Below are 24452 nucleotides of genomic sequence, written 5' to 3' on the forward strand. Positions count from 1 at the left end.
CGAAGCGGCTATGGCAAAGTGTCTGCTTGGTAGATCGTTGTATTGACGTACAACACGTCAACCACACCATAGGATACGATCAGTTCGATAGTCGTGTTCAAGAGAGGGAGGGGCGCGTAGGAAGTCGATACGGGCCTAAAACCTTTGTCGGCATCAACAACGTTGCTTGCATTACGGGCCACGCATGATAAGATCGTGTCAACAAGAAGGCCGGCGCGGTGTATGCGGTTCGTAATCGGGTGGTCCAATCGCTGGCGGACACGGGGGGACACAAAACAAGGTAAGACTTAGAAGCAGGAAATTGATAGTGTGGAGAAAAGTGGTAGCCATTTCGCGACGTGATGTCACGTGTAGTAAATTTAGCTAGTGGTGCAACATCTATGATAGAGATCGGAATGGCACCATTATACCAGCCATGAAAAGATGACTTACAGGCATGGCGGCGATATTATATGTATTTATCTAGCAGGTAATACTTTGATAACAACACCGCACATATGTCGTACGTCGGTACATAGGATATCGATACCGACGCTTTAGAAAAAGGCAATCTGATTGGCGATAATAATTTCCTGGAGGTTTGCTTAGCTATTGTATATGTCCGTTGTGACTGTACCTGTCGCCTTGGCGAGGTTATGTCGATTGAAGCCTTTTCTCTCACTCTCGTTTTCCAGTGAAATTTCTTATGGGCCGGGAACGGAGCAGTTAACCCACTGTGCAATGCCAAACATGAGCTTCCCAACCCCCCCGGTGCCTGATTTGAGGCTACTCGCCTAGCACACATGCTGTCCTGCGCGCAGCTCGCTTATCTCTCGCTTCAAAGTACGAGCATCGCATTTTGTCCCACAAACGATTTCAAAGTCTAAGTAAAAGCAGGTATCTGGGTGCCCGGTCGGTGTATATATATTCATATTTGTTGGGTAGAGAAACAAAGCTTGGGACATCGACAGAAAATAGAAACTCGAACGACCACACGACGGAATTTGCATAATAAACCGACAAGGCGCGCAAGACAAACACGCCTTTGGCTTCTCACTTCCGCTCTTATGGCAAGCAGCATACATACTACTTGGAAGTACAGCTGACAGATCGGCGTTCGCACACTTCAGCCCTCCTTCGAAATATGCCATGCTCTAGTAAAGGATTGCAATTCACATTGATTCTCACTTTCGGCTGCTGCACCCTTGCTGGCTTGCTTGTCCAGCGTATTTGGTAATCTGTTGGCTTCCCTTGCTGGATCCTGCGTCCTTGTTTGCCAACGCTGCGATTTGGGCTCGGCGTGCAAACTCATCCTTGCATTCAGTCCAACGTCAGCGAAATTGCTATGAGTCTCAAGAAGAATAAAGGCAACCCTTTGTTCCAGCACATCTAAGGGGGGCAAGGGGTCTCCTAGTTCCACGATACCTTATCACCTCTAGTTTTTCGTATTCTCGCAGCCGCCTCCTCGTCCATTTTGGCTCTCCCCATCCTGCCTAGGATAGGAGACACACAAGCTTCTCGAACCGTTGGGGATGTTGGAGCGTGCACAAACTCGGACTATCCGCAGACAACTATTTGGAGCAGGCCACCAAAAACAATGTGCCGCGTTATGCACTGCTCAGGTGTCAGTGACCGGCTACAAATATGTGTTTGCGGAGCAGGGGAACTATAAGGCCAGATTGACAGTCAAGCGGTCTCATTCTTGTACAAACGCAGGAATAAAGACAGATTAATGCAGTGCACGGAAGGAGGTACTCTACATGGGCCGTCCGCGGCTTTATATAAACACAGCCTTCACCTATTGTGGTCGGTGGCCAATCTACGGCAAGAGAACGGCATCGGATTACAAACTCACGACGTACGTGGGCTACCCACGATGTCGATGGTGTCCACGGGTTTGTTTTGTGCAAACTACAGATCAAGCAGGCCCTGCTCTACAAAGTATAAAGCTGTCCGTTTCCTGGTCTGGCTCAAGGGTGTCCAGCGGCTGGGTCTCCAACACCTTACGCATTGTCCCATTTTGTCCCACGCGTCTTATGTACTACGACGAGCAAGACGATCCCAGATTAGGTCGTATATGTACATGCACACTGCAGACCAGGGTGGTGGGTCGAGGTCGAAGAGGAAGAAAATAGAGCAAGGACAGGGTGGAAGGATTGGGAATGGATGTCGACCTGTTAAACAACTATGTCGTAGAAAAAGGCAGATGACCAGGTTGGACGCAGTCCTTTCCTGTTCAAGCACGCCGGATAATCCACGGTCCCTGTCGATGAGTGTGACGAGCGGAAGGGGAGGTGCTCCGCCATAGGCCCTAAGATAAGAGCTGTTTTTCGCATCCTTTTTGTGGATGGGGTCCTCCGAGAGACTTTCGGAGTGTGTTTTCGGACGAGGCATACCAATAACAAAGAAGCAAGGGGCGTGCAAAGGCAAGCTACCTCTGAGTTCTTCAGGAGGAGTGAGTGAGAGAGAGAGAGAGGGAGGGGGCGGGGAGGGGGCCCTGAACGACTGGTTGGTTGGTTGGTTGGTTTATTTAACCGCCACAGTGTACTGAAAAGTACCACCCTATAAGGGTATACGGGCGGGCGCTAAGGCCTATCTAACTATCTATGGTGCCTTAGGCACCTTGTCGGTGTACAACGTCAGCCTCCAGGTGCTGCGTTTATTATACCGTGGCCTCGAGATACCGGGCTCGGGCTTCCGGGCGTAGTAAAAACCTTCTTAGTAAGGAGGAAAACCTTTCGTTATTCGTCCCGTAATATAACCTCGAGGAAAAGTCGGTCTCTCGTTTTAACCCAGTTTTTTAGAATAATCTCTCTCTTAAGTCTTTAATCTTAACGTCGTAGGTTACACGTCGTAATACCGACGTAAGGAAGGGTTATCGGACCGGACGACGGGTTCGTAATCTTAAAAGTAAAAAAAGTAAAGGTAATTACTTCTTCTTTACTTGTCGTAAAAGGAGAGAGTCGTCGGCGATAGAATCGCTCGTGCGACGACGTAACGAAGAAGGCGAACTCTGTCAAAATGCCTTCTTCTTCGTGGTTTTCTTGAAAATTTTTCTAAAAACTGAACCTGTTAGTGCTTCACACGTTATTTGGTGGTGTGTACTAACATTTCTAGTTTGTGGAAAACATTTTCAGGGGAGAGTTGCCCTGAACGACTGGAAATAACGAAACATGGAGATAACACTTTACCTCGTAAAACTAACTGTGTTATATTACTTAGTAATCGTCGATTGGTACACTTGACCGCCTCGTTGGGCCCGTTCCTTCACGCTTGTACAAGTTCTTGACGGCACCCTCCGAGGTAAGGTATCCAGAATGGTAATACGACGTAATACCGCACGTCTTAGAACTTATACCTTCTCCTCTACGGAATATTTCTAGCGAGCCACGAGCCTGGACCCGAGGGAAGGGAGCCGAGCACGCCAAAGGAGGGGCACAGGCCAGGCCACACGGGCGATGGGAGATGGTGACCAAGGGGGTGGCAAGAATGCTGCGTGGACCAATTAACACAGACCGAGCCCCCACTATCACTAACCACCCCGAACTAGCGCAGCATATGATGCAGCTGAGTATCAACCCTTTAAACCCTGTCTCTGGTCCAGGCTATGGTAAAGTGTTGATGCATCCTGATAGGTTGCCGTAGCAGGACACGCGGCGCTTTTAAGGGTTTGCGGGGTACAACAGAGTACCTGTGGCTTATCAGACGACCACCTATAACTAGTGGGAGTAGAGCTCACCACTTGTGAGAAAATTACCATAACTTCTGAAACAAAATCCCATATTTTCCGCCGGCGATGTGTCTTTCAGTAGACGAACATGCTGCTCGTACTTAAAACTAGTATTTCAAGAGATTATAATTGTAATACAGAGTAAAGTAGTACACTTCGACGACCCGCGACACGTCTAACATTTAAAGCATACGTCGTAAACGGTGCACGATACTCAGGAAGAAAACATTGACATGTATTTGATTACCGTAAATATTAACGTTTTGCTAACCGACTGGTGCCTCAGCGCAACCCTGAATTAAAACGCGACAGAGCCGCTAGGTTAAAGACGGCGTTCGACTAATTACGGAGTACGTCGTTGTGAGAAAAAAATGCGCCGACAGAGCTACTAAGGACCAACAGTTCTCCAAGACATGCAACTTGTACTATAAATTTATACAGAGCATCCTTTCGTAGACAACGTTTCATAGACTTTGGGGTGGGGAGGGGGAGGGGGTGGACAGAGGAGTGTTTTAAAACTTTAGTATTCCGTACGGCGACCACGTTAGTATGTAATTTCTTGTGACACCTCGCAGGGTTGCACTCAAGGATGTGGCCTAGTAAGTCGAGCCAGGTTGTCGATAAGGGTCGGATGCCCAGGACAGGTATGACACGCCATCTCCCCTCTATTCTCCGTCGAGCACACAAAGGACTAGGAGGCGGTGCGGGACGCAAGAGATGTCCAGCTGGGATGTCTCTTTGCTTAGCCTGTCATTAGCCTCGCGGTCCTTTTTTCTGGGCTCTCAGCAACAGACCATAGGGCAGTCACGTGGCTCCATCTCTACGAATCGAAGTAGAAAGGCCATGGGTTTGTTTTTTATTTACTTCGTACATAAGGTATAAAGTGAGGGTATTGCTTTTAAGGTATAAATTTACTTACAAAACATATCATTACAGACAGTTCAATAGTCTATGTATCTACCCTACTTCATCCGTCTAACATAGTCTTACTAACAGCAGATTCCCACGGGCCAACTCAGCCGTTGTCGAGTACGACCATGTCCCTCTATTTACCGACACCGCTCTTCGTGTTTTATCGTCCCAGACCCCGGCTCCTCTCTCCGTGTGCAGCATGCTTCGACCGTGTTAAACCTAGGCCGTGCCAGCAGCAATCGCTTTCTGGCATTGTGCTAGAATGGCAGCCTGTTTTGACACGTCCGCCAATCGCCCAATCACCTCCTTGTTGCCGTCAATAAACCCGTATAGCGCGTAAGGGATTCCGACCTCGTTACAAAAGTCTAGCACCATTTTTTGTGCCGTCCTTAAGTTGTGCCGAGGCATGCGCGGGTACAGGTGGTGAATGGCCTGAAATTGTAGCCCGCCGTGAAAAAAATCGAGCCACTGAGGGCAGTCGACGTCCATTGTCGTTCGTAGCATTCGCTGCGGAAACGACTCGTGCGGACCGAGGTCTGCTGTACTCATAGCAAAGTGTGACAGGGTTATCTGTAGATGCAGAGGCATCGTCATCATGTGACTGACCATGACAAAAACGAAGCGGCCCCAATTGGAATCGATGCTCTTGTACACAATACCATACCCAAACCAAGCCCAGAAGAAGACCTGCCCGGCAGCTTCCAGCCACCTATGCCACCATGCCGGGCCCTTTTGCGGCCCAAGACCGAGTATAATGTACTGCCAAGACAGACGATAGAGGTTGAAGCGACCAAAGCACAGTATCAAATAATAGGAATACGCTTGGATCGACAGGAAAAATCGAGCAGCCGTGTCGTACTCCATGACTTTGTCATAATATGTCGATCGCAGGGACTGCAACAATCGATGCGACACTGCCAAAAAAGGCATATGCTCAATGTCGGGGTCATGTTCGGGCGAATTGGTCACAATGTGGTGCACGTTGTGGTTGTCTTTCCACCAGCAGATTGAGAGGCCGCCGAGGAAATCGGCAATGATAATGCCTATCACCGTGTCTCCATGGAAATTGTGCGTGATCCCCATATGGCCAGCATCGTGGGCTGTGAACACCAGCTGGTGCCAAAAAGCCCCCAGGCAGGCCGCGCTGGTCGCATACCACCGGAAACGCAAAAACGCAAGCATCAATACAAAAAGGGTGACGTAACGTAGAACTTCCCATGCATACGCTGTATAGTTGCAGTCAAAAAGACCTGCTGCGCGTAGTTTGTCGTGTAGTTCACGATATTTGAGTACCACGTTTTGCTGAGTCCGCATGTCAAGGGACGGGTATTTCTCGAGATCAAGCTGGATTTCATCCCTCGTCTTCGCATCCAAAAATGCAGTTGCCGTCCTACACGTGCTTTTTTTCACTTCTCCTGTAGTGTCGTTGCAGTCCTCAATCTGTGAAGCAGACGATGGCGTCGCAGTAGAGGGCGATAATGACAGGTGCCCAGCCCGTCTTCGTATTTCTTTGTATGGGTACGCGCAGTCGTCCGAAGGAGCACCGTTGGCCTCGTCGTCAAACATGGGAAGTGGGGATGTGGACCGAGAGCTTGGTCCACTGCTGGAACATCTGGCCGTCAATACTGTGGATGCTGTCGAAGCGATCGAAGCTGTCGTGGCTGCCATCCCGACGTGTTCCTGGAAACTGCCACCTTGTATAGGTGGTGTAAAATTCTCCCAGACGCCTTCTATTCTCCCAATCCTGTATCTATCCATATTCTGGCGAGCTTCTTCGGAGTGGAGACTGTCCCGACATAAACTGGTTAGCAAGTACCTGTTAAAAGCAGAAGTATATTTGACAAAAAGACGTTAGTGATTTGACAGGAAACAAACCAGTTCACTTCATCTGTCGCATCCCTTCCGACCATATGCATGATGGACTTCGATCCACCCGGGTGGTACGGCAGCCAAGCATCCACTCTCAGAACATGCTGGTTGACTATAATAAGGCTTCGGCCCTGTGCAATCATTCTCTCGATCTCCGCGCGAGACATGAGCGGGTATTCTCTCTCGGGGCAAGCAGAGCGGCCAGTACGACCACGTGGTTTTTGGGAAGCCATTGTCGGAAATTGCGGTGTCGTTTGAAAGAGCCGTGATACAGCGGGCGACTCAGGCACCGAAGGAAACGCCGCAGCCTACGAGTGAGGACGGTGCAGAAAATGTGAGCGAGGGGGTGGTCGTTCGTGTGCAGTTAGCAATAGGCCAGCTTTGGCCTGTCCGAAGCGTTTGTTGGAAAGCAAGGTTTCACAGTGGGTATCGTGTAAGTAGTGGCGCGAACACTGACGTTGGTCATATTCACCACAAGTCCGTGTTGTTGGCGAGCGGTTGAGAAGAAGAGTGTCGAGCTTTGTTTGTTCGTGTTTTCGGCGAAAGGGGGTGGGCTCCTATGCGAAATAAATCGGAATTACGACTTTAATTATGGAGCAAACACAAACAGAGAAAACATACAAGGCGAGTTTTCCCTTGTTATGTGGGCCAGCACACTGTAAAATACCTGCGGTGTGGGGCAGACCAACACTAAACGCAGGACGGTAGAAGTCAGTGAGAACAACGCATCTTACACTACTAATGCATTTAGATAAATTCAAGAGTCAACACGGTCGTATCTTTACCTCTCGCCTTAAAAGCCGAGAAGTGACTCCGCCTACAAGGTCACACTAGACGACATTAACGCCAAGCTTAAAGAGAGTGCAGCAACAACATCCGCTGGTTTACAAACTCCACGGACCCTGTCCATAAATAAACATGGGTGCCAGTTGTTGCAGCTGAAGGCGGTGATTAACCCCATTATTTAATGGAGCTATGTGTCGGATAGATAGGATCAACCCTATAGTGTAAATAGGGTGCCTCGATCGAAACATATGTTAAAACCGTCGAGCTTCGGTTGCCCGATCTGTTGGTTTATGGCATTATGCTCACTGGGCACACAGCGTAATGCTCTGCTCCGCCTCTCCTACCCTAGCGGACCCAGTTCCTCTATTCCGCTCCGTCACTCCGAGCCCCAGAAGGATGGCGAAGCGTGTCAGTTGAGCATATCCTCAGCCATTTTGCAGGATGGCCTGACAGTCGGCAGAGAACTCAGCGGCTGTCGACCGGACTTCTGACCGAAGGTCTGGTCAACCTACCTCTTCTTTTCTTGTTTGACTGCGCCTTACCTTTTGTTCTATCTATTCTGCCGTACTCCCTTTCTCCCCTTTTCCCTACGGGCGTATAGGCTTCTAATCAGAAGTCTCACCTGACAGGCCCGCTTATCTAATCTAAGCAGGTCAGACTCTCTTACCCCGACTCAGTACTCTGACAGGATAAGCATCCAAACTTTACACGACTTAATTACGTCTTGTACGGAGTAAGTTTATATAGCTGTCAGTGTAGGTCACTGTGAGCATAAAATACGTCGTGCTACTGGGTGTTCTTTGCATGGTCCAGACGAACAAAGATATCCCCCGAGCTAAAAAAGCGATGCTCGCAGCCCCCGAGGATTGGTCGCACCAATACCCAGATAGATATACGCGTCTTCCCGGCCAGATATTGTGTCCATAGTCAGTAGCCAACTATCAAGCCATTGCCTCTTGGGCGACGTTGGGGGCTGATATTCACCACACGTGTAGTGTGTAGTTGGTCCCCCGTGTCGTTTAACAAGTCCTAACGTTTCGAGTTGGAGTAGGACGCGGCTCGTATCAACTGGTTCCCGAAAATCCGATGTGTAGATATATATTAGACGGCCATACAGTGAACTACCCTAACCTTCAGCTGCCGGGCGCCGGGTAACAATATTGGCAGCTATACCAAGCTTGCCCTGGTATGTTGCTAAGGCCACGGCCTTCCACGCGCCCTCCACCTTGTCTGTGTCGACGAAGAGCATCCACTGGATATGCGTCAGTATCCCGGCTGCCGATGGCCGTTGATTGTTTGGGTTCCCTCACCTTCTCACATGTCACACCAAGGTTTCCGGCGAGTTCCAGTATATCCCTGGCTGTGGACTGTCTCGCAGATTGGGCATCTCATGGCGTGGCTGCCTGGGGCAGGGTCATCTTCTTTGGGTCGTCTAAGAAAGCAGTGAGAATACCCAGTCTCTCTTTGGGCCCCACTGCGAATAACGCTATGTGCACGCCGGTTTCCGCCTCCGGTCCTTCATCGCCGCATCCGGGAATGAGTCGAATTTCGCACTCTAATTTTTCCTTTCACCCGGCATGCGGGTTGCGTATGTAAATACAATGTATATGCCCAGTCGCTTCAATCCGGGTGGACGGCAGGCGGCCCATAAACTCGTCTACGCTCTCGTCGATCTGCCATGCGTACGGGACGCCTGTAAATGGATTGTTGAGTTGCTGCTGGGATTGTATGTTTTGCATCACAGCTGGCGGGTGGTGTGGATGCGTCTTCTTTCGTCTTGCGGTTATCTTGCGCGAGGCAGCCGAGCTCTCTGCTTGGGTCTCGTGATCAGTCTTCTGCTTTCCTTTAGTTGGGTGTCAGTACTCCTGGAAAACTGAGCTGTATCTCCCTGGTGACTTTGACAGTACATCTGTGGGTTTACCGTTGGGGTCGGAATCAGACCCGGAGTCGGACTTCCTGGGGCCGCCCATGCTCGTGGCTAACACTTTAGTTTCACGACTGGGTATTTACCGGTCTCCGTGGAATCGGTTAGTCGCAGTACGCTGGATGATGGATGAGCACGCTGTGTGTATGGCTCTACCGCGGCAGTGTGTTAGCGGGTAGTATTGGGGGGACGTGCTGTGTTGGTTTATGTGCTGGTTTTGATGGTGCCTGTTTTTTCCTGGTGGGTGTCGCTTGTACGTCGTAATTACCCACGCGAACATTTTAGCGCTTTTTCTTACTTGAAATATTCATGAAACTATTACACTCTCTTATGGGACATTCTTTTTATTTTATTTTCTTTCTTTCTTTGCTTTTTTTTTTCGTGTCCCTTTAATTTTATTCACTTGTTTTATCTTTTGTTTCCACCTCCCTCCCACCACGGCGATGAAATAAGAGTTATCAATTCCCGCTTCCCTTGAACTGCAAGCACAGTTTGGTTGGCATCTCCGACTGCCAACCACCTAACACGAAGGCGACTAGGTGACGAGAATAAAGCACTGAAATCAGCAAGAGCCGGTGATGACAGGACATAAATAAGAGCGGTCACCCTATTCAGATCGTAACCTTCACATGGCTCCCGCGAGAAGGGCAAAAAAACTGAAAAAAACTGAAAAAAAAAAAAACGAAAAAAAACCAAAAAAAACCTGTTCAATAAATATGCATGAGGAACTACATCCTACCGCACTTTTGTTAGTCTAATATCAATCCGTACCATGCCTATGTAACGAATCTTGTAACTACAAAGAAAACATTTCATGATTATAGTATTATAATATATATAATATATATATAAAGCGTGATTTTATAACCTAGTATCGGTCTCGTCAGGAAAGATATCTCAAAGGGCTCCCAATAGGTGCACGTATGTGTATAAAGAAAAAAGTCTTACATGTTATGAACTATGGCTTCTAATTGGCCGCCGCACATGTGTGCAAATAAAACATTTAACATAATCGGTTTCATAACCAACATCGCCAGATGCAACGTTTTTGAAAAAATATGAAAAGAGGCACTAAAACGATTACGTCAGAAGTTTTATTTGCACATGTGTACGATCCCCGCTATTTATGTAATTCGTATTCTGTAGTCAGTTCTATCTTAAAGGTTGGTTGGTTGGAAATCTTACGTAAACTCACCAAATAATTACGGTGTAGATAGGGAAATTTACAGTACGATTAGAGAGATTCTTCGTACTAAAGAACGTTACCAGCCTAACCAATACACACCCACAATATGTTGTAATTACCTACGCCAAAAATAAAAGCCGCCAAGCCAAGTCGCCCAATTACCACACCCGGTGGAACTGAACAAAAGCAGGGCAGACAAAGTGAACAGCAAACATGACGGAATCCTCGATCTCTATCGAGTCTCACACGCTAGACCTCCCCCCGAGCTGCATAGAATTCTGCCCAGGGTATCCGGACTACTTCTGCGTTGGCACGTATAACCTTGTACAGGACGAGGCACGGGCGCAGGGCGACGTATCCCGGCCTCAGAACCGCCATGGCAGCATCGTGGTATTTAGATTGGAAGACACGACCATGTAAGGATAACCCCCCCCCCCCCCCCCGCGGCACCTATGCACACGCGTCCTGGCCGCGGACGGGTGCCTCAGAACATATTTTGCTCCAACGGACCTAACCACAAGAGCAACTGCCGGAACGACGAACGTCAAACAGCCACCGCATAGAAACAGTTGCACAGCCATCGGCAATCCTAGACCTCCATTTCCAACAACTGAAAGGCAAACAAGACGTGTTCGCCGTGGTTTCCAGCACAGCGTCCCTGTCAATATTTCGACTGACGCCCTCGGCGCCTGGCGGACGCACCGTGGAACTTATCAGTGTAGCCAGAGTTGATGGCGTCGGAGAGGACACCTTATTCCTGGCATGCGCCTGGCACCCCTCGACACCCAATATTATTGCCGTCTCGACATCATCCGGGGAGGTTTACATCATAGCCACCAACACGACCAAGCAATCAACTGTTGTCTCCAAAATTCCCGCCATAACACACGACCTGGAAACTTGGGCGGTTGCGTTCTCCCCGCCTGTATTCGTACCCCTCCAAGCGCTGGATGGCAGCAATAACGAAACAAATAATGGGCATGGTGGTTTTATTAGCACCCTTTACTCAGGGAGCGACGATTCCCTACTGAAATACACATGCGTTGTAAGCCCACAACCAGTAAACGGCAGTGAGGTCTCACCCGGCTTTCCCACCGGTATATGCAAGCTCATGGGGCACAACGCCGGCGTGACGGCAATTTTACCTACGCCCATTATGAGTTCCGACGGTGGCCGCGTCGTGGTGACGGGAAGTTACGACGACCACATACGGGTGTACTCGATCCTCGACCCTGCAACCACTGGCGGAATTCGTCGCGTGTCATGCCTCGCTGAGCAATGCCTAGGTGGGGGTGTCTGGAGATTGAAACTGGTTTCCCACACAACAAATGATGGAACTGGATGCTGGGGATTGCGCGTGCTAGCGTCATGCATGTACGCAGGTGCACTTGTGATTGACATTACCGGTCATGCGCCTGGCAAATGCCAAGTCATTGTCCGGGCCCGATTTAAGGAACACAAGAGCATGAATTACGGTAGCGACTTCCAACAACGTCAGTCACTGCTGTGTGTCTCCACTAGCTTCTACGATAAACTTCTCTGCCTGTGGGAAGTCAAACAACGTTACATGGAAATTTGAATAGTAGCGACTCTTATTCGGTCAGCCTTGAGGATTATTTGCCATAGATGCAACTATGAAACAGTTCCCCAGCGCGCACTCGGCGCAAAGACCCATGACCACCCATTCCACTTTGTCCAATAACGACATACAGGAGTTCCAAAGGAAATGAACACCATATGCAACGACAAGCGCCATGCACGTGCAGGATACCTATGTTGGAAGGTACTTCCCAATGACTCTATTATGGAAGCCATTGTTGTTGGGCCGCATGGTTGCTCCCAGAAAGCTCCCATACAGCCACGAAGTGACACCAAACAGATCGGGATACGAGGCTATACAGGACAAAGCGGCACAGCTAAAGGCCATCCGAAAAGTTCGCCCATGCCTGATGGTGGATGTTACCGGGTTTCGTGGACCTCGGGTAGGATATAAATTGGCACTGCATCAGCCATCGTTTTCCAGAGCTAGATCCAGGGCGGAATCGGTATGGACAGCAACCAAAGGGAGCACGAGGCGATAAGCGCTGTTTCCATTGAGATAGTATCGATGGAGTTTTTTCGAGCGGAAAAAGCCGAGCCTCTCGTATAAGCGGATGGCAGAGGCATTTGACTCTTCGGTTTCTAACACCACCTCATCCGCATTATGTTCCGCCATAGCGTCAATGGCCCGTCTAACAAGAGATGTCGCCACGCCATAGCCTCTACTGGCTGCAGAAACGGCCAACATCGCGATGTAGCCCCGGCATGTTGATGGGCCATTTGAGTCATGCGGTTCCAGTTTGCAGATGACGACACCGACGAGAGAAGAATCGGCCGGGTTCAGGGCCTGCATCAGTGGCGCGGACAGTTAGTGACGATGACAGCTTTCGGCACAACTTTGGAACGGGAAGGGGGCTTTGCACTACCATAAAACACAGGTGGCTCCATTGGCGTAAAAAGTAGCGGTAAACATAGATACTGTACGGCTCACTAAGGTCTCTCGATATAAGAGCCCGGATAGAGGGGAGATACTGCTCCTCGAGGCTGTGTTCGTAGCGGATGTATTGGAGTGCCGATGCTGCCATGCCTGAGGCTATAGATAAGATTGCCATCTATGATCAAGAGCATGTGCATGGGGCTGGCGGGTGCTCAAAGATACAAGAGGGACCCCATCAAAAATGCTGTCGGTGCTGAGTGGTTGACGCCGAATGGGTTTCACCAGAACTGGCCGACCTCGCTATTCCAACAGAAAGAGACTCCTCACTTCAATTCCTTGAGCTTTGTTGTGTTGATAATGTAAATGGTTGCTTGGTTCCTTCACCTTGAGATACATAAAATGTACGGCATGCCTGGTGTATATTCACGTGCTTGTGGAAAAACACTTCGGAACTGGTGGGGCATTACAGACGGTATTACGTCGTAATACCAACGCGCACTGATAGATTATTTTTTTGTTTACACACCCAACCCCGGCCGTTGTTGCCTGCCCCACTAGACTAATAACTCGTTCAGTGCAGCCTTCGTCATAGCTTGCTTCCGCGCGGCTGCTGGACCAACGAGCCAACCTCCGAATCACCAAGCACATAATGAAAACAGAAATGGAGTAATATTTTTAACAACCCGCCTCCCTCCCGGTAACCCTTGCCGATTTGTCCACTCACCTCGAAAGGGCCGGTATTCTGGCATACACCAATGGCATAGTTCGCGTATAATCCAGCACATTCGACGTTCTTGCAAGGCCTTCCTGCTCGGAGCTGCGACGCCCATTCGCAATTCGGCTCTTCACTCGAGACTTCTTCTGATACCTCGCGTTTCCCATTTGCACGGCGAGGCACGCTATTGCGCTTCCTAAATCACACACTCGGAAGATTGTCCCCTATAACTGTGCCCCGAGCCATGGCCAATGCCATTCGGAAAAGGGGCCGCCAGCCTGCGCAGTCGAACCAGGCAAACAGGGATGAAGTTAACCACGACACGACTTTTTCGGCTGGTACCTCGTCTGATATAAATGAGCATGGATGGTCACCCGATATGTCGGACAAAGCACGCACACACCCTGCGTCTCACAGGTCCGGAACTGGGAAGAAACGACGTCATACGCTTGTATTCCTTCTTGGAAGTCTATTCGGACTTATTGCCGCTGGATTCTTTGCCAAAAGCAACGACCTTATCGACTTTCCTGAAATCGGGGAGCTTACGATGGACAGCCTCTTTGACGTCCTTCCTGCAGGCCTGGTGACGGACATGCGGGACTTGGTGGTAAGTTGTTAGCAGGTCATTAGTAGTGGCCTCCCAGCCCTGCCACAAGGTTTCCGCTTTGCCCTATAATTTTTCTTCTCGGAAATATCCATGGCAACTCGCTAATTTTTTTTCTTGAACGCAACGCTCTAGAATGGCGAGCGCGACTTTCTTGATAGTTCGGATGCATTTTCCGTAGGCTTAAAGGTCAAAGCAGAAGGCCTAGGTGTCAACCACTCGGTCATCATGATACCTGGTGTTATCTCCACCGGCTTAGAATCCTGGGGGACAGCCAATGACTCTCGGCAGTATTTCAGAAAAAGGCTCTGGGGCAGTTGGAGCATGATGCGCGCTCTTGTACTGGACAAAGAGAACTGGAAGAGGCACATTATGCTCGACAAAAAAACTGGTCTGGATCCGGCAGGCTACAGAATGCGTGCGGCACAGGGCTTTGATGCCACGGACTTCTTCATTACGGGATACTGGATTTGGAACAAGATTTTTGAGAACCTTGCGTCTCTGGGTTACGACCCAACAAACTCGTTCACAGCAGCTTACGACTGGCGACTCTCATACGCAAATCTCGAAGTGAGAGACCAGTACTTCACACGACTAAAGATGCACATCGAAATGGCTGCCGCCACGTCAGATCGAAAGGTGGTTCTCGTGTCTCACAGCATGGGTAGCCAAGTTCTCTTCTACTTTTTCCACTGGGTTGAATCGCGTCTTGGGGGCCGAGGTGGTGACGACTGGGTTGAAAAGTATGTGGACTCTTGGATCAACGTGAGCGGTTGCATGTTGGGTGCTGTGAAGGACCTGACTGCAGTGCTGTCCGGGGAGATGCGTGACACTGCCCAGCTAAATTCCTTTGCGGTCTATGGCCTGGAAAAATTTCTTAGCAAGGAGGAGCGAGCTGACATCTTCCGTGCTATGCCTGGCATTTCTTCGATGCTTCCGATGGGCGGTGATGCCGTATGGGGTAGCATCGGAGATGGTGCTCCGGACGACCTGCCCGGCCAAGAACAGAGCTTTGCAGCGCTGCTAAATTTTCGAGGGAGCGATAACTGGACCGTTCCGTTACACAATTTGACTGTCAATGGCGCCTTAGACTACCTCTTCAACACCTCACAGGACTGGTACCGAGAGAAAATTCGGTCTAGTTACTCCCATGGGGTTGCCCAAACTTCTGAAGAGGTCGAAAAGAATGAAAGAGATCCGCGGAAATGGATCAACCCATTGGAAACGCGGCTTCCACGTGCGCCAAGCCTCAAAATTTACTGTTTCTACGGCGTTGGAAAGCCTACTGAACGCTCATACTACTATCGCTCACCAGATCCTCTCCCTACAACCAAGCTAAGCATCACCATTGATACCACCTTGACGCAAGGAGAAATGATTGATCATGGTGTTGTCATGGGTGAAGGTGATGGTACTGTTAACCTTTTGAGCACGGGGTATATGTGCAACCAGGGCTGGAAGCTCCAACGATATAACCCAGCAGGTGCCAAAATCACGGTTGTCGAGATGCCACACGAGCCAGAAAGGTTTAATCCCCGAGGGGGACCTAACACGGCCGACCACGTCGACATTTTAGGCAGACAAATGCTCAATGAACTGATTTTGAAAGTCGCGGCCGGGCACGGCGACACTATTAAGGAGCGAGTTGTGAGTAGGATACGACAGTATGCCGCCAAGGTTAAAATTTACGAAGAATGAGATGGATGACCTTCGCTCAAGGGTAAGATGTCACTTACATAATTAGGTAGTATATGTATACGTACGCGATGATTTTGTACCGTTTTGGACCAGATTTACCAACCAAAACCACCTCTACAACAAGTACAGGCTTTGCCATCGAAGTTCGCAAACAATCTTCGCGCGCAAACATTATATTGATGTCAAGCGTTCATCCTGTCGAACTTTTCAAACAGTAGCAGAGAACATACCATAGGCCCCAATTCGGATGAGTGATAGACAAACTTGTCGAAATTAACCCACAACTCCCAAAATACACCAATATCCTATGGCCGAAGCCAAAGCAAATACCAAAGTAAGACAATCCCAGTGGCGCTCAAAATATATCCTATAACGCCAACGCAGTATCCATATCATCGTCGCTGAGTGTTTCAACTTCTTCGATTGCGCCTTCCCTGCCGAATGCTAGATCGCCACTTGAATCATAGTTAGACACGGTAACAATGGCTCTTCCTTGCACATGCTTGATTGAGCTTTTCCAACTGTCCCAGTCATCCTCGTCCTTAATAAGGAAACCAATCAGCATGCTGGGATCCATCTCGCGGATGTGTAGTCGCCGAAGTCGTTTTGTATGACAGGAGCTCAGCTCTTCTTGAGTGTACTCCGTCGGATCCGCATGGTATGCAAGGGCATCTCGTGTATGATGGGGGTCAAGGTAAAATAAATATGATCCCTGGTCATCAGTCGACCTCTGAGAACCGACAAAATAGTGCGAAGAAGAGGGACGGCCCCTATTATAAGAAACGTTAGCTTGATCAAAACCATCTGACATCTTGAGCTGGGTGTTCTGTACTCACCCTGCAATTCCCACAGACTGTGGCATCTGCAAGGCAGATGTAAGTGCCTCCCAATAAACCGTGTTCGTTTTATCCACCCCTAATCTTGTGCCCACCAGGATCAAAGTCGGATGGAAGGCACCGCCAGGTCCAGTCCTTGCAACCTTCAAGAAGCCATCTTCGTAGACATCGGGGAAGTCGCCGGTTGTGTATACCCGGAGGGATCCAGGGTACGAATTTGCTAATGCCCTGAGCGGCACGTGAAAATCAGCATACAAACGAGATCATCGAGTGCACAAAGGGGACGAGGAAGACGCGGATTGCGTACTGGATGCACCGCGCTGTAGCAGACGGACCAAACCATTCCCCGGGGTACTTGCCACACGCAGAAGCGCCGTGGTCCACGAATCTGTGAATAGAAAAGGGAGCTCGAGGGTCATCTGCAAACATGGAGATGATTTCGCGCTCTCCGGGGCCCCCGTCACTCGACCGCCAGTCTAATGATATATGTTAGTTTGAGGAAAACGGTGGAATGGGCTGACATACGGAAAACTTCGTGGAATCACTTGAACAACTCACCCCGTCCCAGCTTCCACATGGACAGAGAGTTCGCTAGTAGGCTCTGGCCCGATCGGATCATGCAACCCCACCCACTGTCCGAAGAGAATCCGCTTTGGTCACCGAGACTTTTTAACCGGATAGTGAACGACCAGGCTGCCGTAGATTTTGGATCGGTTGAAAGTGGGATATTCTCAAAACCAGAGCGATATGTCATCCAAAATCGCGATTCAAAGTCTTCTAGGAACGCGGCTGGCCAGCCTCCAAGTTCCGGCCCCTCCTTTTCATACGCTAGCGATGAACCAGACCTGTCCAAGGCGCAATCGATAGAGGTATCCGAGTTCGAGATGAGTAGTTGAGATGCTACTGGTTCCGTGTTTGCAGATTTAGTCGTCAGTGGCTTAGATGGCCCATCGATCTGGAAAGAACCTTTATCGCCGCCTCTATTTGTTTCCAGTGAGTAGGAGCGCCCAAGGCACCAAACTGGCTGGTTCGCTATAATATCATTCGTCGGCTCCGGGTCCCACAGCAATTTCATGATGCGGCGGCCATAGCGGCCTAGATCTGCTCCTGCGGCGACGGCGACATCCATGCTTTCCAAGGAAGAAAGAAATAAGCAAAGAAAGAAGGAGACGCCGAAGCAGGAACAATTTAAAGTTAGCTAATCCGGCTTCAAGTCATACCATGGAAGACGTGGGATCGTCAGATCTTATCCAGTATAAACACTACTGTTGGTAGTCGGATAGTAAGGTGTTGGATGAGATGTTGGAGAGGAAGGGGATGGAGGAAAGTGGCTACAGAACGTCGTCCGTAAGTCAAAATGATCAAGCGTAGCAGAAATAGGCAAATCAAGTTTGTTGTCATTTCGTCGCGTTAAAAGTCAAGCTTTGGTTGAAACGGAGCCAGGCAGATGATCAGAGCCTGTCCACACACAGACTGAGAAATAATGACGTGTGACTCGTTGCTCTGACGCCTAAAAATATCCGCCACACCGTGCAAAAACGCCAAGCCAAAATACGTACTGTATGGTACGAAAGTTAATCCCCGCTATTTATGTAATTCGTATTCTGTAGTCAGTTCTCGCTAGTGTAATCGTAGAAGATTATCTGTCGAAATATATGGCCGTTGTAACAATTCTCCGTGTGTGTATATGCCATTATCCCCGTACGGACGACAAACATCGATACTTGAATACGACAAAAAGAAGGAACCCGGCGCTCTGTTAAGTTCAAATTATCGACGATGACAAGACATAAAAGGGGCGCACTTGGAAAGAAAGAACCTCATTTCCGCGCTGCCGGTGCGACTGCTGGCACTGGTAGCGCTTTTTCGAAAAAACCTTCCAGCCACGACCGAGGTGAGCAGCAGCCAACCCGAAAATGGGACGCCGTCTCTACGTTCGGCGACCCGTCACCTTCAGGTAAGTTGACTCCCATTCACAGTCGTATGGCAGTTTCAGAAGCAATAACAAATATCAATAGGCACTTCTATGCAACAATTAGCCTTGAATACAAGAAACAAGATATCTCATTGGGACGAGAACGCGAGCCTACGGGGTCGACCTGTCACATTCATCAGCGGTGGATTCGTCGAACCATTAACCGAAATAGATGTACCTGGCGACCCAACCATGTCCAAAGCGCCAACCAACGCAATCCTTCCGGACGAGATAAAACCCTCCGGTAAAGTCTGCGAAATTTCAGCGCAAGCCACGTGTTCTCCCCAGATGTTGCGAGAAGGAGACACTTTCGGGGCCCCGTCGACGACATTGCAAACCGAAGAAGATTGTAGTTCAGACTCTAGCGATGAAGTAATCCTTTTCAAGGGAAGAGGTTCCCAAAATGGTATCCAGCCGAACTTTCAAAAAGAGTTCCGCGAATCTCTACCAGCCTCAGAGCATAGTACCTTAGCAACGCTGCCAACAACCCATCCTAGCGTCTCCCCACCCGGTGACTTCGATCTGCTTATCTCTGGTTCGGGTGATGAATGCGGTACCGATGCTGCTGTCAGCGACTATATTCAAAATATGTCTACCGAGGACATGGCGGACATGGTCCGGCAACTCACAGCAAATCACCGAGAACTAGGAGGGTATGACAACGACATCGTCGTTGATATTGCGAGCAACGGCAACGGCGGGGACAATAGCGGTAACGGCAATGACAACGACAGTGGCGGCGGTATTACTTCGAGTGGAGTAGCGCAAGATGATGTCGGAAAGTACAGCCGGCGAACCCCGAAACGGGGAGGCGCACGAGATAACACCAACAACAACGCCGATAATAGTGCCTCTGATGATGCGTGGCAGCTTACAACAGACTCGGACGATGAGCAACTTTCCAGGCTGTTAGCGAAGCAAGAGGGAATGGGCCTAGGTGAAGAGGACTCGATTCTCCTAGACGCTACCCCAGCCGCTGTTGGCTCGTCGACGAAATATCGACGAGTCAGCAAGCGACCCAAGCTCCCAAAAGGATCACCTATTTTAAACCCGCCAGCCCTGGCGAAGTACGATCTCACGAAAAGGTTTCCAGCATCTCATGGATCTTATCCCAGTGCCGAAGCTGTCGCGGATGCGTTTGAACAGCTCGAGGTTACTGGTTGGGCTGGCAATCGTGACAGATTGGAGGTAGAATTATCTGACTTGGAATTGAAAAATAGCCTGCAAGCATCATGGCAAAAAGACCGGCAACGGAAAAGGGATCGAAAAATAGCTCGAGAGGAGCTGAGGGCTCAAGGCCTCCTGGGAAAATTTTCAAACCCGAATGACCCCCGTGTCAAGTATCCAAATGGCATGAACCTCGACGACATAAAGACTGAATTTCGGTACTTCTTACTCGGGTCTGAGCACAAGTACGTGTATGTAGCATTCTCAGCTCACAATTGTTCATGACTAACATATGATGGCCAGTATAACATTGGCTCCTATGGATGCACACGCACGCAAGATTATTCACGAGATAGCCTATCGCTTCAACATAACCTCCAAATCCACCGGCTCAGGCGACCAGCGTCGCCCTTCACTCGTTCGTACAAAGTCCACCGTACGTTTTGACGACGATTTTTTTCAAAGTGTCTTTGAAAAATACAGGCGCCGCTTTTTTACCAGATTTGTTAGTAGAGCCACAGAATTAGAAAGGAAGACCATGGCACGCAAAGGAGGAAATACGGCCGCCGCAACTGTTCGAAATGGAGAAGTGGTAGGCGGATCTGCCCCAGAAATCAGCATCGCCAATAAAGGGCGCACAATGCTCGAAAAAATGGGCTGGAGCACAGGCATGGCACTTGGGGCGGTAGACAATAAGGGCGTGACTCAAATTATTGAGCACGTCGTGAAACGATCCAAAGCTGGCCTCGGATAAATTCGATATAATCTTTCGTTTTTGGTAGACTTAGACCTGCATCCTGCACGAATACAAAACATATGCGCACTCTTCATGTTCGGAACAATACTTTGATTTAATCGAAAGATTTCCATTGTTGTCGTCGCACAAACGAACCCATTCCGAAATCCTAATATTGTAGGTAAATGTACAGCCGCAAACCCCATAATCCGTGGAAGCATTGCCCCCTTTAAGATAAAAACAAAACAAAAGCACAGAACCCTTCCATAACACATTAAAGGACTCCGAAAATGGTCGCCTCGGTTAGTCTTGTCATGACACCCAAGTGCCAAATAAACCCACATCGTCGACGCAAAATGAAATCCGAGAAAACAAAAGACAAAGACAGAAACCAAGCGCTTATTTCGTAGACGTGGAGTACTTGGTGACAGCCTTCGTGCCTTCCGACACGGCGTGCTTCGCAAGCTCACCAGGCAAGATCAGGCGAACACTGTCATGTCAATAAATAGTCCTACACACACACACACACACACACACGTACTCTTTGGTTAAGACTTACGAGGTCTGGATCTCTCGGGAGGAGATGGTCGACTTCTTGTTGTAAGCCGCCAGCTTCGAGGCCTCCGTGGCGACGCGCTCGAAAATGTCGTTGACGAAAGAGTTCAAAATCGACATCGCACGGTTTGAAATACCGGTGTCTGGGTGCACCTGCTTGAGGACTGTTCTTTATTAGCACGTCTGAAACAAGTCGCACGTCGAAAGAGCCGGCTTCGAGTGCAATGTGCCGCATGAAATGAAACAAACCTCTGTAGATATAGGAAGAATATGTCTCCTTGCGGGCCTTGGTCCGCTTCTTCTTGTCACCAGAAGCGGCGGTCTTCTTGCCAGCATCCTTCTTCTCCGGTGCCTTGGAGGCAGTGGCAGGTGCCTTGGAGGCGGGCTTCTTGTCAGCGGCCTTGGGAGGCATTTTGAAGTACGTAGCGGTGGTTGTTGAAAATGGTGGAGTCCGAAATATGAAAATGAGGTGATGATGGCTGATAAAACTGGATGTCGCAGAGAGTCGATGTTGGGAAAATATTTGATAGGGAAAAGACACTTTCAGAAATTTGGGGGGCACCAGCCTTTTTGTATCTGGATGTGACGGCGGTGCTGTTGTTGCTGATTGCCATACGCGGAGGTCTGCTGATTTCGCGCAGCAGCCATTAACTAGGTCGGTCTGTGTTGGGCTGTTTTGGGGTTGGCGGGCGCGTCGAACTGTGGGACAGCAAAGGTAGGGAAAAGTGCTGTCCTTAGGAATGTTGTGAAAGACCCACCAAGACAGTGACTCTAATTGGCCACAAAAAGAAACAGGAGCCACTAACCAGGACAAAGCCAACTGTTTTCATCACAGCTAGATCCAGCCAATAGGACGTGCCAATTTCAAGAAGAGAAACTATTACAGGGCAAGAATCGAGGTAGCAGGACGCGTGACTGTCGCGTACCACGACTTTGAGCAGAGAGCACAAGGTTCCGTACGAAAATGTCGCCATGCCAGATGTCTTGAACAAGGGCAGACTCACGTAAGTATAATTGTGCCGTGACTTCGAGTAGGTGTCGCAGGAGTAGGTCTTCCAACAAATCTCAATACAGTGTTCTAAGTGTGTTCTTATGATTGTAAACAAACCAGCTCGAGACAACCACCGTTATGGACTTTCGCTACCAAGGGTACCTACCGTGTCGGTTAGCTGCGATTGACTGTTGAAAATACGAGGTGACCCCCTATCATTCACATCCAGAATTCAAACAGGCAACATTATGTTACAAGCTGTGGCGCCAAAGTAGAGCCGGCCAACAAAATCGCAACGCAAATACACGATACATGACGTTGACCCTCAGCCGATAATACACGCATGGCCTACCAAGGCACAACAAAATAACCCCGGGATGGTCCTCGATCGACGTGAACCTTTCATGGGCCAGGGAACCAAAGCAGCAAAGAAAGTTGCATCTTCGCAACTGCCACGGCCCATCCGGTATACACCGTTAGATTTTGCGCAACATAATAGGAATAGGGTTGCTTTCCATAATCACCAGCTGGGTGCGTCCAGGTCTGTTTTGCATTTTCCACCCACTACTACTTTTTATTGTGTTTGTTGACGTTTTAGAGTCTGTATCCTTTTTTGGACTAGTGCCAAATCCTCGAAAGCTGATCCGTGTTCGCGCGCCTTCCTACAAGAAAACTACTTAAAAACCGTCCTTCCCCCACCACCATTAAACTGCCGCCATCTGTATTCGAATTTTCTTTACATTCAGCTACAGTTGCTTCATCATTCAACAAACAGCATCGCTTTGCTTCGCACTCTACAATTCTTTTTACTCAACTTCTCCCAGTACCGACAATTTCAGCATCAAAATGACTGGAGGCGGCAAGTCCGGCGGCAAGGCCAGCGGTTCCAAGAACTCGCAAACGTAAGTCATCCTTTCTACGCTTTTTGGCCGTTCACTATTTGTCTCCTTTGTGAACCTGTCATTAGTTACATGATTCCTAACCGGATCTTCAGTCGTTCTTCTAAGGCCGGTCTGGCCTTCCCTGTTGGTCGTGTTCACCGTCTTCTGCGGAAGGGAAACTATGCTCAGCGCGTCGGTGCTGGTGCTCCCGTGTACCTGGCTGCTGTCCTAGAGTACCTCGCTGCCGAGATTCTTGAGCTGGCAGGAAACGCTGCTCGTGACAACAAGAAGACTCGTATCATTCCCAGACATCTTCAGCTTGCTATCCGGAACGATGAGGAGTTGAACAAGCTTCTGGGCCACGTTACTATCGCGCAGGGCGGTGTCTTGCCCAACATTCACCAGAGTATGTTATGTGTCTTACTCCTTGCTCAATGTTGATTGTATATGGCTGACAATTTTCTTTTAGACCTTTTGCCCAAGAAGACGGGCAAGGCTGGCAAGAACGCCAGCCAGGAGCTGTAGATGGTTTAGTGGTTTTTATGGTTTTTTAATCCTCTTCGGGATCGTTTGGGTGTCATCGCAATGGGGTCACGGATTCACAATGGTTTTGTCTTTTCATGTTCGGGTTGTACATTAAAGCCCCATCTTAGTTATTTATTTTACGGCACACGGGTTATGAATGAGGAGATAATATTCTTGACTTCTTGTCTCTTTCGTACTCTGGCGCTTTGTTTACGGTATGGTTGTGTTGCGTCCACAAGAATATCTTGTTACAAGTGATCTTACAAGGAAGCGAATTAAATTTCGTCAAAAAGGTAGTTTCTCTTTGTCTTAGGTGTCTTCTTGGTCCCGTAGGAACAGTATGTCAATGACGGTTGTTTTGGGTTATATACGGCCTTATGTCTACCCGACGCTGCTATCTCTACAACATGCAAGAAAGATGATCAGGGCGCTTGTCTGATTGCTCTTTGTCAAATAATGTTATGAGTTGGACAGTCCATAATCATCAGCGCTCGTAGGGTGTGTGAGCGGGGTACTGCAGTCTCAGCGGTGTATCACGTCGTTGAGGATGTCCAACTAAATCCCAACTGTCTCCGGTTTTAGGGCTTGATGCGCGTAATAAAGACCGCATATGCACCGCCTAAAACTTTAGAGTTGGAGGCGCTGTTCGTCACTTCGGTTAGCAAAACGTTGACATTGTAAATGTCTCAACGAGCCTATGTTCATGAATTAAACGTACGGTCACTAATGGGCGCCGGCAGATTTCTTTCGTATTTCGAGCCTGTGGGGAGGTCAGCCGACTGAACGATGCTTTCGTGGCATGCAGTTGCCATATGGGGTTGAACAGACCGCCTGGAGCTGTCGGGAAAGCGAATGGTTCTGGGTGCTTCCACTTTTCCAATAAATCCTCGGTTTCCTTGAGCAGCGC

At 49.1% G+C, this 24452-nt stretch overlaps 4 protein-coding genes across 4 annotated transcripts; 2 read left to right on the forward strand and 2 right to left on the reverse strand.

Moving 5' to 3' along the window:
- Positions 1–4840: 4840 nt before the first annotated feature.
- Positions 4841–6187, reverse strand: SPBR_08983 (delta8-fatty-acid desaturase; the record flags this gene model as incomplete). Its single annotated transcript, XM_040767109.1, has 1 exon — positions 4841–6187. The coding sequence occupies one exon, from the start codon at positions 6185–6187 to the stop codon at positions 4841–4843; it is 1347 nt and encodes a 448-aa protein (XP_040617130.1).
- Positions 6188–14124: 7937 nt separating this feature from the next.
- Positions 14125–15208, forward strand: SPBR_07521 (uncharacterized protein; the record flags this gene model as incomplete). Its single annotated transcript, XM_040765775.1, has 3 exons — positions 14125–14184; positions 14317–15135; positions 15200–15208. The coding sequence occupies 3 exons, from the start codon at positions 14125–14127 to the stop codon at positions 15206–15208; spliced, it is 888 nt and encodes a 295-aa protein (XP_040617131.1).
- Positions 15209–20992: 5784 nt separating this feature from the next.
- Positions 20993–21560, reverse strand: SPBR_07900 (histone H2B; the record flags this gene model as incomplete). Its single annotated transcript, XM_040766154.1, has 3 exons — positions 20993–21083; positions 21153–21312; positions 21398–21560. 3 exons carry the CDS (start codon positions 21558–21560, stop codon positions 20993–20995), a joined length of 414 nt encoding a protein of 137 aa, XP_040617132.1.
- Positions 21561–22985: 1425 nt separating this feature from the next.
- On the forward strand, positions 22986–23545 carry SPBR_07906 (histone H2A; the record flags this gene model as incomplete). The annotated part of the gene is made up of 3 exons (XM_040766160.1): positions 22986–23041; positions 23134–23426; positions 23490–23545. 3 exons carry the CDS (start codon positions 22986–22988, stop codon positions 23543–23545), a joined length of 405 nt encoding a protein of 134 aa, XP_040617133.1.
- Positions 23546–24452: the final 907 nt, after the last annotated feature.

This window comes from Sporothrix brasiliensis, assembly GCF_000820605.1.
Source record: "Sporothrix brasiliensis 5110 chromosome Unknown Cont20, whole genome shotgun sequence".
NCBI lineage: Eukaryota > Fungi > Ascomycota > Sordariomycetes > Ophiostomatales > Ophiostomataceae > Sporothrix > Sporothrix brasiliensis.